Source organism: Taudactylus pleione, unplaced genomic scaffold (assembly GCF_031769625.1).
Source record: "Taudactylus pleione unplaced genomic scaffold, aTauple2 ptg000460l, whole genome shotgun sequence".
Classification (NCBI taxonomy): Eukaryota; Metazoa; Chordata; class Amphibia; order Anura; family Myobatrachidae; genus Taudactylus; species Taudactylus pleione.
In genome coordinates, this window is record NW_028284862.1 from 1,662,818 (window position 1) to 1,680,000 (window position 17,183).

At 52.0% G+C, this 17,183-nt stretch overlaps 3 protein-coding genes across 6 annotated transcripts in view; 1 reads left to right on the forward strand and 2 right to left on the reverse strand.

Moving 5' to 3' along the window:
- BOP1 (BOP1 ribosomal biogenesis factor) overlaps positions 1 to 17,183 on the forward strand; it is an 85,756-nt gene that overhangs the window by 43,706 nt on the left and 24,867 nt on the right. The window lies entirely within an intron of this gene.
- The window catches only part of MROH1 (maestro heat like repeat family member 1), a 402,469-nt gene continuing 387,431 nt past the window's right edge, over positions 2,146 to 17,183 (reverse strand). For all 3 annotated transcript variants that reach the window (XM_088448594.1, XM_088448595.1, XM_088448596.1), the window contains one exon: positions 2,146 to 2,850. In XM_088448594.1, the coding sequence (XP_088304720.1) occupies positions 2,657 to 2,850 (194 nt within the window). In that variant the 3' untranslated portion in view covers positions 2,146 to 2,656. The remainder of the gene's footprint in view (positions 2,851 to 17,183) is intronic.
- Positions 2,767 to 17,183, reverse strand: part of SCX (scleraxis bHLH transcription factor) — a 25,696-nt gene continuing 11,279 nt past the window's right edge. The window contains exon 2 of the mRNA XM_088448602.1: positions 2,767 to 2,850. Coding sequence (XP_088304728.1) covers positions 2,812 to 2,850 — 39 coding nt within the window. The 3' untranslated portion in view covers positions 2,767 to 2,811. The remainder of the gene's footprint in view (positions 2,851 to 17,183) is intronic.

Genomic DNA, 17,183 nt, shown 5'->3' on the forward strand with positions numbered 1-17,183 from the left:
CTGCTTTGTCCAGTCCTGAACCCCTCTCACTGGTTGTGCATGGGTTAATTGTGCATGCCCCTGGTCACAGGGGGTTAATTGTGTCCTCTTTCTCTGGTTGGGTAAAGAGTTAATTGCACGTCCCCCTCATATTTCACCTGTTCCCCAAGGGTCTGTGCCCCCTCTCTCTGGGAGCAATTGTGCGTCCTATCTCTCACTGATTAGTGCAGGGGTATTTGTCATCTTTTACTGGCTGGGTAAGGGTTAACTCTGCGTCCTCTCTCGCTGGTTGAATGCGCATTATTTGTGCGTGTTGTCTCTTGCTAGTTGAGCTAGGGTTAACGATAGTGTCCTCTTGCTAGTGGTGCAGGGGTTAATTGTGTATCCTATCACGCTGGTGGTGCAGGGGTTAATTGTACATCCTATCTCGCTGGTGGCAGGGGTTAATTGTGTATCCTATCTCGCTGGTGGTGCAGGGGTTAATTGTACATCCTATCACGCTGGTGGTACAGTGGTTAATTGTACATCCTATCACGCTGGTGGTGCAGGGGTTAATTGTACATCCTATCTCGCTGGAGGTGCAGTGGTTAATTGTACATCCTATCATGCTGGCGGTGCAGGGGTTAATTGTACATCCTATCTCGCTGGCGGTGCAGTGGTTAATTGTACATCCTATCTCGCTGGTTGGGAAGGGGTTAATCGCCCATGCATGTGCTTATGTGGTGCTGGCGTTGTGTACATTAACCCCTGCAGGCAGCAGACAGTAGCTGTTGGCTGGGAGCACAGGGGCTGCAGCGCGGGGCTCTAAGGGTTTATTTGGCCACGTTCCGGGGTGGAATGAAGGAAAAGCTGCCAGACCCCAGCGGATCTGAGGGAGATTTTCCTATAGACCATCTCCGAAACTAAACACCCCATACATTAACCCCATCCGCAGCTTCTAGTGTCCTGGCCTGTGCCGCAATCTGTCACCCTGCAATGGGAGGAGCAGGCCCCGTGTGTCACATCTCCCTTCTGTCACCCTGCAGTGGGAGGAGCAGGCCCCGTGTGTCACATCTCCCTTCTGTCACCCTGGGGTGGGAGGAGCAGGCCCCATGTGTCACATCTCCCTTCTGTCACCCTGGGGTGGGAGGAGCAGGCCCCGTGTGTCACATCTCCCTTCTGTCACCCTGCGGGTGGGAAGAGCAGGGCCCGTGTGTCACATCTCCCTTCTGTCACCCTGCAGTGGGAAGAGCAGGGCCCGTATGTCACATCTCCCTTCTGTCACCCTGCGGTGGGAGGAGCAGGCCCCGTGTGTCACATCTCCCTTCTGTCACCCTGCAGTGGGAGGAGCAGGCCCCATGTCTCACATCTCCCTTCTGTCACCCTGGGGTGGGAGGAGCAGGCCCCATGTCTCACATCTCCCTTCTGTCACCCTGGGGTGGGAGGAGCAGGCCCCGTGTGTCTCATCTCCCTTCTGTCACCCTGGGGTGGGAGGAGCAGGCCCCGTGTGTCACATCTCCCTTCTGTCACCCTGCAGTGGGAGGAGCAGGCCCCGTGTGTCACAGCTCCCTTCTGTCAGCCGGCGGTGGGAGGAGCAGGCCCCGTGTGTCACATCTCCCTTCTGTCACCCTGGGGTGGGAGGAGCAGGCCCCGTGTGTCACATCTCCCTTCTGTCACCCTGGGGTGGGAGGAGCAGGCCCCGTGTGTCACATCTCCCTTCTGTCACTCTGGGGTGGGAGGAGCAGGCCCCGTGTGTCACATCTCCCTTCTGTCACCCTGCGGTGGGAGGAGCAGGCCCCGTGTGTCACATCTCCCTTCTGTCACCCTGGGGTGGGAGGAGCAGGCCCCGTGTGTCTCATCTCCCTTCTGTCACCCTGGGGTGGGAGGAGCAGGCCCCGTGTGTCACATCTCCCTTCTGTCACCCTGGGGTGGGAGGAGCAGGCCCCGTGTGTCACATCTCCCTTCTGTCACCCTGGGGTGGGAGGAGCAGGCCCCGTGTGTCACATCTCCCTCCTGTCACCCTGCGGTGGGAGGAGCAGGCCCCGTGTGTCATAGCTTCTGTGATTGTCACTGCGCAGTGGGAGGGATGCAGCCGTCCTAATGATACGGCAGGAAGGAGAGATGTCGCCATGACCGGCGTTATATATCGCACTAATATGACACGTGCTGTGTAATAAGTAACTTCTCTCTTTATTGAACAGTCAGACATGATAAATAATATACATACAATGTGTCCCAGACAGAGGGATTCATGGGTCACCATCCTCTTACATTTAGGTCAGGGTTACTGCGTTGCATGCTGGGAGGTCGTATGGTGACATCTGAGAGTCTCCGCGATTTATCCCTGTAGACTAATAGGTTGTTGGGCTATATTTATGTATATATGTAATAAGATTGGAAGAGATAATGGCTGCCTTTGTGGAGCGGTTACATGGATCCCTCTCACCCCGGTCACTAGGCGGAAGGTACATAGTGATGTAGCAGCGGCAGAAATCTGCGCCTTGGCTGTCACATGACCATCGCTGCTGGCGAGTCAGAGCAATGACAATGGATATAAGGAGATAGCATTGGGGCCTTTATGCTGGAGTATGGCCAGGAGGGGTCCATGAGTCTATGCCCCAGCTTCTCTCTCAGCCCTGAAGTTTGGGTCTCCCCTGCCCCGTACCAGGCTGCCGCCCCCTTGTCTCGTCTTCCAGCTTCATCCCAGGTTCCGTCTCCGTATGGTGGTCTTTCCCCCAGTTTTTGAACGGACAGAGCTCTCTTCCTGGCTGAAGATGCAGAGGGGGGGGTCTGCTGTCATTTTGTTGTTTGGGGGTATCATTGGGGGTCTGTGCTCCTCCCCCCGCGCCTTCATTAGGTTCTGATTGTTGTTTTCCTCTCCCGGTCTTTTCCCTGCAGGTGGAAGAGGATAATAGGGTTGAGGGGGGCAATAGGGATGAGGATATTAGCATGCAACATTTTAATTACACAGAAGATGTATTTGTAGACTGATTATGGAACCACCAAAACGCCCCCCCCCCCCTTCCCACCCACCTGTCAGCCCACAGCTGAGAAGGCCACATCGTCCTCCCCCAAACCATGTCACCAGGATTGCCCATTCTCCTCTGCGTCTTTAGCATGGATTTACTTAAGGAGTAGCCACTGACATGCACATCTCTATGTATTCTGTCCTGGAGGGGGCGCTCTTCCCTGCACAGCCCATCCTCTGTACCTGGTCTCCCCTGCACAGGAGGGGACAGTTGTGTGTCTCCCCCTGTCCTGGAGGGGACGCTCTTCCCTGCACAGCCCATCCTCTGTACCTGGTCTCCCCTGCACAGGAGGGGACAGTTGTGTGTCTCCCCCTGTCCTGGAGGGGACGCTCTTCCCTGCACAGCCCATCCTCTGTACCTGGTCTCCCCTGCACAGGAGGGGACAGTTGTGTGTCTCCCCCTGTCCTGGAGGGGACGCTCTTCCCTGCACAGCCCATCCTCTGTACCTGGTCTCGCCTGCACAGGAGGGGACAGTTGTGTCTTCCCCCAGTCCTGGAGGGGACGCTCTTCCCTGCACAGCCCATCCTCTGTACCTGGTCTCCCCTGCACAGGAGGGGACAGTTGTGTGTCTCCCCCTGTCCTGGAGGGGACGCTCTTCCCTGCACAGCCCATCCTCTGTACCTGGTCTCCCCTGCACAGGAGGGGACAGTTGTGTGTCTCCCCCTGTCCTGGAGGGGACGCTCTTCCCTGCACAGCCCATCCTCTGTACCTGGTCTCGCCTGCACAGGAGGGGACAGTTGTGTCTTCCCCCAGTCCTGGAGGGGGCGCTCTTCCCTGCACAGCCCATCCTCTGTACCTGGTCTCCCCTGCACAGGAGGGGACAGTTGTGTGTCTCCCCCTGTCCTGGAGGGGACGCTCTTCCCTGCACAGCCCATCCTCTGTACCTGGTCTCGCCTGCACAGGAGGGGACAGTTGTGTGTCTCCCCCAGTCCTGGAGGAGGCGCTCTTCCCTGCACAGCCCATCCTCTGTACCTGGTCTCCCCTGCACAGGAGGGGACAGTTGTGTGTCTCCCCCTGTCCTGGAGGGGGCGCTCTTCCCTGCACAGCCCATCCTCTGTACCTGGTCTCCCCTGCACAGGAGGGGACAGTTGTGTGTCTCCCCCTGTCCTGGAGGGGGCGCTCTTCCCTGCACAGCCCATCCTCTGTACCTGGTCTCCCCTGCACAGGAGGGGACAGTTGTGTGTCTCCCCCTGTCCTGGAGGGGACGCTCTTCCCTGCACAGCCCATCCTCTGTACCTGGTCTCGCCTGCACAGGAGGGGACAGTTGTGTGTCTCCCCCAGTCCTGGAGGGGACGCTCTTCCCTGCACAGCCCATCCTCTGTACCTGGTCTCCCCTGCACAGGAGGGGACAGTTGTGTGTCTCCCCCTGTCCTGGAGGGGACGCTCTTCCCTGCACAGCCCATCCTCTGTACCTGGTCTCCCCTGCACAGGAGGGGACAGTTGTGTGTCTCCCCCTGTCCTGGAGGGGGCGCTCTTCCCTGCACAGCCCATCCTCTGTACCTGGTCTCCCCTGCACAGGAGGGGACAGTTGTGTGTCTCCCCCTGTCCTGGAGGGGGCGCTCTTCCCTGCACAGCCCATCCTCTGTACCTGGTCTCGCCTGCACAGGAGGGGACAGTTGTGTGTCTCCCCCAGTCCTGGAGGGGACGCTCTTCCCTGCACAGCCCATCCTCTGTACCTGGTCTCCCCTGCACAGGAGGGGACAGTTGTGTGTCTCCCCCTGTCCTGGAGGGGGCGCTCTTCCCTGCACAGCCCATCCTCTGTACCTGGTCTCCCCTGCACAGGAGGGGACAGTTGTGTCTTCCCCCAGTCCTGGAGGGGGCGCTCTTCCCTGCACAGCCCATCCTCTGTACCTGGTCTCCCCTGCACAGGAGGGGACAGTTGTGTGTCTCCCCCTGTCCTGGAGGGGACGCTCTTCCCTGCACAGCCCATCCTCTGTACCTGGTCTCGCCTGCACAGGAGGGGACAGTTGTGTGTCTCCCCCAGTCCTGGAGGAGGCGCTCTTCCCTGCACAGCCCATCCTCTGTACCTGGTCTCCCCTGCACAGGAGGGGACAGTTGTGTGTCTCCCCCTGTCCTGGAGGGGGCGCTCTTCCCTGCACAGCCCATCCTCTGTACCTGGTCTCCCCTGCACAGGAGGGGACAGTTGTGTGTCTCCCCCTGTCCTGGAGGGGGCGCTCTTCCCTGCACAGCCCATCCTCTGTACCTGGTCTCCCCTGCACAGGAGGGGACAGTTGTGTGTCTCCCCCTGTCCTGGAGGGGACGCTCTTCCCTGCACAGCCCATCCTCTGTACCTGGTCTCGCCTGCACAGGAGGGGACAGTTGTGTGTCTCCCCCAGTCCTGGAGGGGACGCTCTTCCCTGCACAGCCCATCCTCTGTACCTGGTCTCCCCTGCACAGGAGGGGACAGTTGTGTGTCTCCCCCTGTCCTGGAGGGGACGCTCTTCCCTGCACAGCCCATCCTCTGTACCTGGTCTCCCCTGCACAGGAGGGGACAGTTGTGTGTCTCCCCCTGTCCTGGAGGGGGCGCTCTTCCCTGCACAGCCCATCCTCTGTACCTGGTCTCCCCTGCACAGGAGGGGACAGTTGTGTGTCTCCCCCTGTCCTGGAGGGGGCGCTCTTCCCTGCACAGCCCATCCTCTGTACCTGGTCTCGCCTGCACAGGAGGGGACAGTTGTGTGTCTCCCCCAGTCCTGGAGGGGACGCTCTTCCCTGCACAGCCCATCCTCTGTACCTGGTCTCCCCTGCACAGGAGGGGACAGTTGTGTGTCTCCCCCTGTCCTGGAGGGGGCGCTCTTCCCTGCACAGCCCATCCTCTGTACCTGGTCTCCCCTGCACAGGAGGGGACAGTTGTGTGTCTCCCCCAGTCCTGGAGGGGACGCTCTTCCCTGCACAGCCCATCCTCTGTACCTGGTCTCGCCTGCACAGGAGGGGACAGTTGTGTCTTCCCCCAGTCCTGGAGGGGGCGCTCTTCCCTGCACAGCCCATCCTCTGTACCTGGTCTCCCCTGCACAGGAGGGGACAGTTGTGTCTTCCCCCAGTCCTGGAGGGGGCGCTCTTCCCTGCACAGCCCATCCTCTGTACCTGGTCTCCCCTGCACAGGAGGGGACAGTTGTGTGTCTCCCCCTGTCCTGGAGGGGACGCTCTTCCCTGCACAGCCCATCCTCTGTACCTGGTCTCCCCTGCACAGGAGGGGACAGTTGTGTGTCTCCCCCAGTTCTGGAGGGGACGCTCTTCCCTGCACAGCCCATCCTCTGTACCTGGTCTCCCCTGCACAGGAGGGGACAGTTGTGTGTCTCCCCCTGTCCTGGAGGGGACGCTCTTCCCTGCACAGCCCATCCTCTGTACCTGGTCTCCCCTGCACAGGAGGGGACAGTTGTGTGTCTCCCCCTGTCCTGGAGGGGGCGCTCTTCCCTGCACAGCCCATCCTCTGTACCTGGTCTCCCCTGCACAGGAGGGGACAGTTGTGTGTCTCCCCCTGTCCTGGAGGGGGCGTTCTTCCCTGCACAGCCCATCCTCTGTACCTGGTCTCCCCTGCACAGGAGGGGACAGTTGTGTGTCTCCCCCTGTCCTGGAGGGGGCGTTCTTCCCTGCACAGCCCATCCTCTGTACCTCGTCTCGCCTGCACAGGAGGGGACAGTTGTGTGTCTCCCCCAGTCCTGGAGGGGGCGCTCTTCCCTGCACAGCCCATCCTCTGTACCTGGTCTCCCCTGCACAGGAGGGGACAGTTGTGTGTCTCCCCCTGTCCTGGAGGGGGCGCTCTTCCCTGCACAGCCCATCCTCTGTACCTGGTCTCGCCTGCACAGGAGGGGACAGTTGTGTCTTCCCCCAGTCCTGGAGGGGGCGCTCTTCCCTGCACAGCCCATCCTCTGTACCTGGTCTCCCCTGCACAGGAGGGGACAGTTGTGTGTCTCCCCCTGTCCTGGAGGGGGCGCTCTTCCCTGCACAGCCCATCCTCTGTACCTGGTCTCCCCTGCACAGGAGGGGACAGTTGTGTGTCTCCCCCTGTCCTGGAGGGGGCGCTCTTCCCTGCACAGCCCATCCTCTGTACCTGGTCTCGCCTGCACAGGAGGGGACAGTTGTGTCTTCCCCCAGTCCTGGAGGGGGCGCTCTTCCCTGCACAGCCCATCCTCTGTACCTGGTCTCCCCTGCACAGGAGGGGACAGTTGTGTGTCTCCCCCTGTCCTGGAGGGGACGCTCTTCCCTGCACAGCCCATCCTCTGTACCTGGTCTCCCCTGCACAGGAGGGGACAGTTGTGTGTCTCCCCCTGTCCTGGAGGGGGCGCTCTTCCCTGCACAGCCCATCCTCTGTACCTGGTCTCCCCTGCACAGGAGGGGACAGTTGTGTGTCTCCCCCTGTCCTGGAGGGGACGCTCTTCCCTGCACAGCCCATCCTCTGTACCTGGTCTCCCCTGCACAGGAGGGGACAGTTGTGTGTCTCCCCCTGTCCTGGAGGGGGCGCTCTTCCCTGCACAGCCCATCCTCTGTACCTGGTCTCCCCTGCACAGGAGGGGACAGTTGTGTGTCTCCCCCTGTCCTGGAGGGGGCGTTCTTCCCTGCACAGCCCATCCTCTGTACCTGGTCTCCCCTGCACAGGAGGGGACAGTTGTGTGTCTCCCCCTGTCCTGGAGGGGGCGTTCTTCCCTGCACAGCCCATCCTCTGTACCTCGTCTCGCCTGCACAGGAGGGGACAGTTGTGTGTCTCCCCCAGTCCTGGAGGGGGCGCTCTTCCCTGCACAGCCCATCCTCTGTACCTGGTCTCCCCTGCACAGGAGGGGACAGTTGTGTGTCTCCCCCTGTCCTGGAGGGGGCGCTCTTCCCTGCACAGCCCATCCTCTGTACCTGGTCTCGCCTGCACAGGAGGGGACAGTTGTGTCTTCCCCCAGTCCTGGAGGGGGCGCTCTTCCCTGCACAGCCCATCCTCTGTACCTGGTCTCCCCTGCACAGGAGGGGACAGTTGTGTGTCTCCCCCTGTCCTGGAGGGGGCGCTCTTCCCTGCACAGCCCATCCTCTGTACCTGGTCTCCCCTGCACAGGAGGGGACAGTTGTGTGTCTCCCCCTGTCCTGGAGGGGGCGCTCTTCCCTGCACAGCCCATCCTCTGTACCTGGTCTCGCCTGCACAGGAGGGGACAGTTGTGTCTTCCCCCAGTCCTGGAGGGGGCGCTCTTCCCTGCACAGCCCATCCTCTGTACCTGGTCTCCCCTGCACAGGAGGGGACAGTTGTGTGTCTCCCCCTGTCCTGGAGGGGACGCTCTTCCCTGCAGCCCATCCTACACCAGGTCTCTGAAATATATCTTTTGTTCAGCAGAGGGTGAATACGTTATTTTAAAGGAATTTATTTTCCATGTCTGTGACCGCCTATAATAATATCTGGTCCCAACATCCAGAGAAGCAATTTATCAGAATTGGGAGGGTCTGGCGAGAAGGGGGAGGAAGATACAGGGGTCTGTGTATGATTGTGATGGCAAATTATACTGCTGTGTTTATATTACGCCATAGGGTATAGTGTATATACATCTTATACTGTGTATTGTATTTATATATACACTGTAGGGAACACTAGCCGTGTATTATACTGTACACTGTAGGGAACACTAGACTTGTATTATACTGTACACTGTAGGTTATATACTGTAGGGGACACTAGCCGTGTATTATACTGTACGCTGTAGTTTATATACTGTACGCTGTAGTTTATATACTGTACACTGTAGGGAACACTAGACTTGTATTATACTGTACGCTGTAGTTTATATACTGTACACTGTAGGGAACACTAGACTTGTATTATACTGTACGCTGTAGTTTATATACTGTACACTGTAGGGAACAGTAGACTTGTATTATACTGTACACTGTAGGGAACAGTAGACTTGTATTATACTGTACACTGTAGGGAGCACTAGACTTGTATTATACTGTACACTGTAGTTTATATACTGTACACTGTAGGGAACACTAGACTTGTATTATACTGTACACTGTAGTTTATATACTGTACACTGTAGGGAACACTAGACTTGTATTATACTGTACGCTGTAGGTTATATACTGTACACTGTAGGGAACACTAGACTTGTATTATACTGTACGCTGTAGGTTATATACTGTACAATGTAGGGAACACTAGACTTGTATTATACTGTACGCTGTAGTTTATATACTGTATGCTGTAGGGAACACTAGCCGTGTATTATACTGTACGCTGTAGTTTATATACTGTATGCTGTAGGGAACACTAGACTTGTATTATACTGTACACTGTAGTTTATATACTGTACACTGTAGGGAACACTAGACTTGTATTATACTGTACGCTGTAGGTTATATACTGTACACTGTAGGGAACACTAGACTTGTATTATACTGTACACTGTAGTTTATATACTGTACACTGTAGGGAACACTAGACTTGTATTATACTGTACTCTGTAGGTTATATACTGTACACTGTAGGGAACACTAGACTTGTATTATACTGTACACTGTAGGTTATATACTGTACACTGTAGGGAACACTAGACTTGTATTATACTGTACACTGTAGGTTATATACTGTACACTGTAGGGAACACTAGACTTGTATTATACTGTACACTGTAGGTTATATACTGTACACTGTAGGGGACACTAGCCGTGTATTATACTGTACGCTGTAGTTTATATACTGTACACTGTAGTTTATATATTGTACATTGTAGGGAACACTAGACTTGTATTATACTGTACGCTGTAGTTTATATACTGTACACTGTAGGGAACAGTAGACTTGTATTATACTGTACACTGTAGGGAACACTAGACTTGTATTATACTGTACGCTGTAGTTTATATACTGTACACTGTAGGGAACACTAGACTTGTATTATACTGTACGCTGTAGGTTATATACTGTAGGGGACACTAGCCGTGTATTATACTGTACGCTGTAGTTTATATACTGTACACTGTAGGGAACAGTAGACTTGTATTATACTGTACGCTGTAGTTTATATACTGTACACTGTAGGGAACACTAGACTTGTATTATACTGTACGCTGTAGTCTATATACTGTACACTGTAGGGAACACTAGACTTGTATTATACTGTACGCTGTAGTTTATATACTGTACACTGTAGGGAACACTAGACTTGTATTATACTGTACGCTGTAGGTTATATACTGTACACTGTAGTTACTTTATATACTGTACACTGTAGGGAACACTAGACTTGTATTATACTGTACGCTGTAGTTTATATACTGTACACTGTAGGGAACAGTAGACTTGTATTATACTGTACACTGTAGGGAAGACTAGACTTCAATTATACTGTACGCTGTAGTTTATATAGTGTATACTGTAGGGAACACTAGACTTGTATTATACTGTACACTGTAGTTTATATACTGTACACTGTAGGGGACACTAGCCGTGTATTATACTGTACTCTGTAGTTTATATACTGTATGCTGTAGGGAACACTAGACTTGTATTATACTGTACACTGTAGTTTATATACTGTACACTGTAGGGAACACTAGACTTGTATTATACTGTACACTGTAGTTTATATACTGTACACTGTAGGGAACACTAGACTTGTATTATACTGTACGCTGTAGGTTATATACTGTACACTGTAGGGAACACTAGACTTGTATTATACTGTACGCTGTAATTTATATACTGTACACTGTAGGGGACACTAGCCGTGTATTATACTGTACGCTGTAGTTTATATGCTGTAGGGAACACTAGACTTGTATTATACTGTACGCTGTAGTTTATATGCTGTACGCTGTAGGGAACACTTGACTTGTATTATACTGTACGCTGTAGTTTATATGCTGTACGCTGTAGGGAACACTAGACTTGTATTATACTGTACGCTGTAGTTTATATACTGTACGCTGTAGTTTATATACTGTACGCTGTAGGGAACACTAGACTTGTATTATACTGTACGCTGTAGTTTATATACTGTACACTGTAGGGAACACTAGACTTGTATTATACTGTACGCTGTAGTTTATATACTGTACGCTGTAGGGAACACTAGACTTGTATTATACTGTACACTGTAGTTTATATACTGTACACTGTAGGGGACACTAGCCGTGTATTATACTGTACGCTGTAGTTTATATACTGTACGCTGTAGGGAACACTAGACTTGTATTATACTGTACACTGTAGTTTATATACTGTACACTGTAGGGAACACTAGACTTGTATTATACTGTACGCTGTAGTTTATATACTGTACGCTGTAGGGAACACTAGACTTGTATTATACTGTACACTGTAGTTTATATACTGTACACTGTAGGGAACACTAGACTTGTATTATACTGTACACTGTAGTTTATATACTGTACACTGTAGGGAACACTAGACTTGTATTATACTGTACGCTGTAGTTTATATACTGTACACTGTAGGGAACACTAGACTTGTATTATACTGTACGCTGTAGTTTATATACTGTACACTGTAGGGAACACTAGACTTGTATTGTACTGTACACTAGGTTATATACTATACACTGTAGGGAACACTAGACTTGTATTATACTGTACGCTGTAGTTTATATACTGTAGGGAACACTAGACTTGTATTATACTGTACGCTGTAGGTTATATACTGTACACTGTAGTTTATATACTGTACACTGTAGGTTATATACTGTACACTGTAGGGGACACTAGCCGTGTATTATACTGTACGCTGTAGTTTATATACTGTACACTGTAGGGAACACTTGACTTGTATTATACTGTACGCTGTAGTTTATATGCTGTACGCTGTAGGGAACACTAGACTTGTATTATACTGTACGCTGTAGTTTATATACTGTACGCTGTAGGGAACACTAGACTTGTATTATACTGTACGCTGTAGTTTATATACTGTACGCTGTAGTTTATATACTGTACGCTGTAGGGAACACTAGACTTGTATTATACTGTACGCTGTAGTTTATATACTGTACGCTGTAGGGAACACTAGACTTGTATTATACTGTACACTGTAGTTTATATACTGTACACTGTAGGGAACACTAGACTTGTATTATACTGTACGCTGTAGTTTATATACTGTACGCTGTAGGGAACACTAGACTTGTATTATACTGTACACTGTAGTTTATATACTGTACACTGTAGGGAACACGACTTGTATTATACTGTACGCTGTAGTTTATATACTGTACGCTGTAGGGAACACTAGACTTGTATTATACTGTACACTGTAGTTTATATACTGTACACTGTAGGGAAGACTAGACTTGTATTATACTGTACGCTGTAGTTTATATACTGTACACTGTAGGGAACACTAGACTTGTATTATACTGTACGCTGTAGTTTATATACTGTACACTGTAGGGAACACTAGACTTGTATTATACTGTACGCTGTAGTTTATATACTGTACACTGTAGGGGACACTAGACTTGTATTGTACTGTACACTGTAGGGAACACTAGACTTGTATTATACTGTACACTGTAGTTTATATACTGTAGGGAACACTAGACTTGTATTATACTGTACGCTGTAGGTTATATACTGTACACTGTAGTTTATATACTGTACACTGTAGGTTATATACTGTACACTGTAGGGGACACTAGACTTGTATTATACTGTACGCTGTAGTTTATATACTGTAGGGAACACTAGACGTGTATTATACTGTACGCTGTAGGTTATATACTGTACACTGTAGTTTATATACTGTACACTGTAGGTTATATACTGTACACTGTAGGGGACACTAGCCGTGTATTATACTGTACGCTGTAGTTTATATACTGTACACTGTAGGGAGCACTAGACTTGTATTATACTGTGCGCTGTAGTTTATATACTGTACACTGTAGGGAACACTAGACTTGTATTATACTGTACGCTGTAGTTTATATACTGTACACTGTAGGGAACACTAGACTTGTATTATACTGTACGCTGTAGTTTATATACTGTACAATGTAGGGAACACTAGACTTGTATTATACTGTACGCTGTAGTTTATATACTGTACAATGTAGGGAACACTAGACTTGTATTATACTGTACGCTGTAGTTTATATACTGTATGCTGTAGGGAACACTAGACTTGTATTATACTGTACGCTGTAGTTTATATGCTGTACGCTGTAGGGAACACTAGCCGTGTATTATACTGTACGCTGTAGTTTATATACTGTACACTGTAGGGGACACTAGCCGTGTATTATACTGTACGCTGTAGTTTATATACTGTATGCTGTAGGGAACACTAGACTTGTATTATACTGTACGCTGTAGTTTATATGCTGTACGCTGTAGGGAACACTTGACTTGTATTATACTGTACGCTGTAGTTTATATACTGTACGCTGTAGGGAACACTAGACTTGTATTATACTGTACGCTGTAGTTTATATACTGTACGCTGTAGGGAACACTAGACTTGTATTATACTGTACGCTGTAGTTTATATACTGTACACTGTAGGGAACACTAGACTTGTATTATACTGTACGCTGTAGTTTATATACTGTACACTGTAGGGAACACTAGACTTGTATTGTACTGTACGCTGTAGGGAACACTAGACTTGTATTATACTGTACGCTGTAGTTTATATACTGTACACTGTAGGGAACACTAGACTTGTATTGTACTGTACGCTGTAGGGAACACTAGACTTGTATTATACTGTACGCTGTAGGTTATATACTGTACACTGTAGGGAACACTAGACTTGTATTATACTGTACGCTGTAGTTTATATACTGTACACTGTAGGGAACACTAGACTTGTATTATACTGTACGCTGTAGTTTATATACTGTACGCTGTAGTTTATATACTGTACACTGTAGGGAACACTAGACTTGTATTATACTGTACGCTGTAGTTTATATACTGTGCGCTGTAGTTTATATACTGTACACTGTAGGGAACAGTAGACTTGTATTATACTGTATGCTGTAGTTTATATACTGTGCGCTGTAGTTTATATACTGTACACTGGAACACCCCATGCTGCAATATAAGGGGGCAAATGGTGCATTCAGGGGCTGGCGGCAGGAGCACACACGTCGCACATACATGTATTATGTGTGCATGCAGGGTAAGTACTGGCTGCCTTTGCATGTAGACCACATATAATGGGCAGCGTCATTATTACACTGCAATTTCCTTCTAGGATACACAATCCCAAATGTAATGTGCAGGACACACCGGACGGACGCAGCGAGCAACGCGTACACACTTACCTATCGGCTTATCGGTACATCTGGCCAGACATTACAGTTGTGATGTCATTATCGCTGGATCCTGTGGCCGCAATAGCGGATCGATCAGTCGCCTGTACACAGACGTGCACAATGTCTTTCAGATATATCGCGTCTGCTGTGCAGCACTGCCAACGCAATATTCTTGTGACCGGCATCATTCACAGATGGTACGCACGGCCAGATGCACGGATTGATATATATATATATGTCTGCTATACGAGTGCTATATCCGCCCAGTGTGTACCCAGCATATATCTCTGCACACGTCACCTCAGCCCCCTGCATTTACCAACTCACAATCCATATGTATGGCGTCTCACCACGGCGCACAGATGTCTTACCGCTGCATTACCCTGCCCGTATCACTAATGTGCACTCTCTCTTCCATGTATGCAAGAGTCCAGAACCTCAGCCTTGGCGTTCTCATACTCCAAACCAGTCATGTTTTCAGGTTTCCCTAGTTCATCTCTGCTTACTCGTCTGTCTTTTTCTCTCGCCTGTCTGTCTCGCGCTCTCGCCTGTCTGTCTCGCGCTCTCGCCTGTCTGTCTCGCGCTCTCGCCGACATGGGGGGACGGGTATAATTAGTGAGGTAAATGACAGCAGTTTCTGTTACTGATGACTTATAATGACCGGTACAAGGTGACAATGAAGCGTTTGCCTCAGCTGTCAGCTCTGCGATCCGGCCGGCGCAGTCTCTAACCCAGGATCCCTCTGCGGACCCCATCACACTGTGTCTATACAGGGACCCCCGGAGAAGCCCTAGCCCCTGAGCCCAGGTGTATAACGGGGAGGTGTAATGTGGGAGGGGAAGCCCTAGCCCCTGAGCGCAGGTGTATAATGGGGAGGTGTAATGTGGGAGGGGAAGCCCTAGCCCCTGAGCGCAGATGTATAACGGGGAGGTGTAATGTGGGAGGGGAAGCCCTAGCCCCTGAGCACAGGTGTATAACGGGGAGGTGTAATGTGGGAGGGGAAGCCCTAGCCCCTGAGCGCAGGTGTATAACGGGGAGGTGTAATGTGGGAGGGGAAGCCCTAGCCCCTGAGCGCAGGTGTATAACGGGGAGGTGTAATGTGGGAGGGGAAGCCCTAGCCCCTGAGCGCAGGTGTATAACGGGGAGGTGTAATGTGGGAGGGGAAGCCCTAGCCCCTGAGCACAGGTTTATAACGGGGAAGTGTAATGTGGGAGGGGAAGCCCTAGCCCCTGAGCCCAGGTGTATAACGGGGAGGGGAAGCCCTAGCCCCTGAGCATAGGTGTATAATGGGGAAGTGTAATGTGGGAAGGGGAAGCCCTAGCCCCTGAGCCCAGGTGTATAACGGGGAGGTGTAATGTTGGAGGGGAAGCCCTAGCCCCTGAGCCCAGGTGTATAACGGGGAGGTGTAATGTGGGAGGGGAAGCCCTAGCCCCTGAGCGCAGGTGTATAACGGGGAGGGGAAGCCCTAGCCCCTGAGCACAGGTGTATAACGGGGAGGTGTAATGTGGGAGGGGAAGCCCTAGCCCCTGAGCGCAGGTGTATAACGGGGAGGGGAAGCCCTAGCCCCTGAGCATAGGTGTATAATGGGGAAGTGTAATGTGGGAAGGGGAAGCCCTAGCCCCTGAGCCCAGGTGTATAACGGGGAGGTGTAATGTTGGAGGGGAAGCCCTAGCCCCTGAGCCCAGGTGTATAACGGGGAGGTGTAATGTGGGAGGGGAAGCCCTAGCCCCTGAGCGCAGGTGTATAATGGGGAGGTGTATAACGGGGAGGGTCGCCCTAGCCCCTGAGCGCAGGTGTATAATGGGGAGGTGTAATGTGGGAGGGGAAGCCCTAGCCCCTGAGCACAGGTGTATAACGGGGAGGTGTAATGTGGGAAGGGGAAGCCCTAGCCCCTGAGCGCAGGTGTATAACGGGGAGGTGTAATGTGGGAGGGGAAGCCCTAGCCCCTGAGCCCAGGTGTATAACGGGGAGGTGTAATGTGGGAGGGGAAGCCCTAGCCCCTGAGCCCAGGTGTATAACGGGGAGGTGTAATGTGGGAGGGGAAGCCCTAGCCCCTGAGCCCAGGTGTATAACGGGGAGATGTAATGTGGGAGTGGAAGCCCTAGCCCCTGAGCACAGGTGTATAACGGGGAGATGTAATGTGGGAGGGGAAGCCCTAGCCCCTGAGCGCAGGTGTATAACGGGGAAGTGTAATGTGGGAGGGGAAGCCCTAGCCCCTGAGCGCAGGTGTATAACGGGGAGGTGTAATGTGGGAGGGGAAGCCCTAGCCCCTGAGCGCAGGTGTATAACGGGGAGCAGTAATGTGGGAAGGGAAGCCCTAGCCCCTGAGCGCAGGTGTATAACGGGGAGGTGTAATGTGGGAGGGGAAGCCCTAGCCCCTGAGCGCAGGTGTATAACGGGGAGGTGTAATGTGGGAAGGGAAGCCCTAGCCCCTGAGCGCAGGTGTATAACGGGGAGGTGTAATGTGGGAGGGGAAACCCTAGCCCCTGAGCGCAGGTGTATAACGGGGAGGTGTAATGTGGGAGGGGAAGCCCTAGCCCCTGAGCGCAGGTATATAACGGGGAGGTGTAATGTGGGAAGGGAAGCCCTAGCCCCTGAGCGCAGGTGTATAACGGGGAGGTGTAATGTGGGAGGGGAAGCCCTAGCCCCTGAGCGCAGGTGTATAACGGGGAGGTGTAATGTGGGAGGGGAAGCCCTAGCCCCTGAGCGCAGGTGTATAACGGGGAGGTGTAATGTGGGAATGGAAGCCCTAGCCCCTGAGCGCAGGTGTATAACGGGGAGGTGTAATGTGGGAAGGGGAAGCCCTAGCCCCTGAGCGCAGGTGTATAACGGGGAGGTGTAATGTGGGAGGGGAAGCCCTAGCCCCTGAGCGCAGGTGTATAACGGGGAGGTGTAATGTGGGAATGGAAGCCCTAGCCCCTGAGCGCAGGTGTATAACGGGGAGGTGTAATGT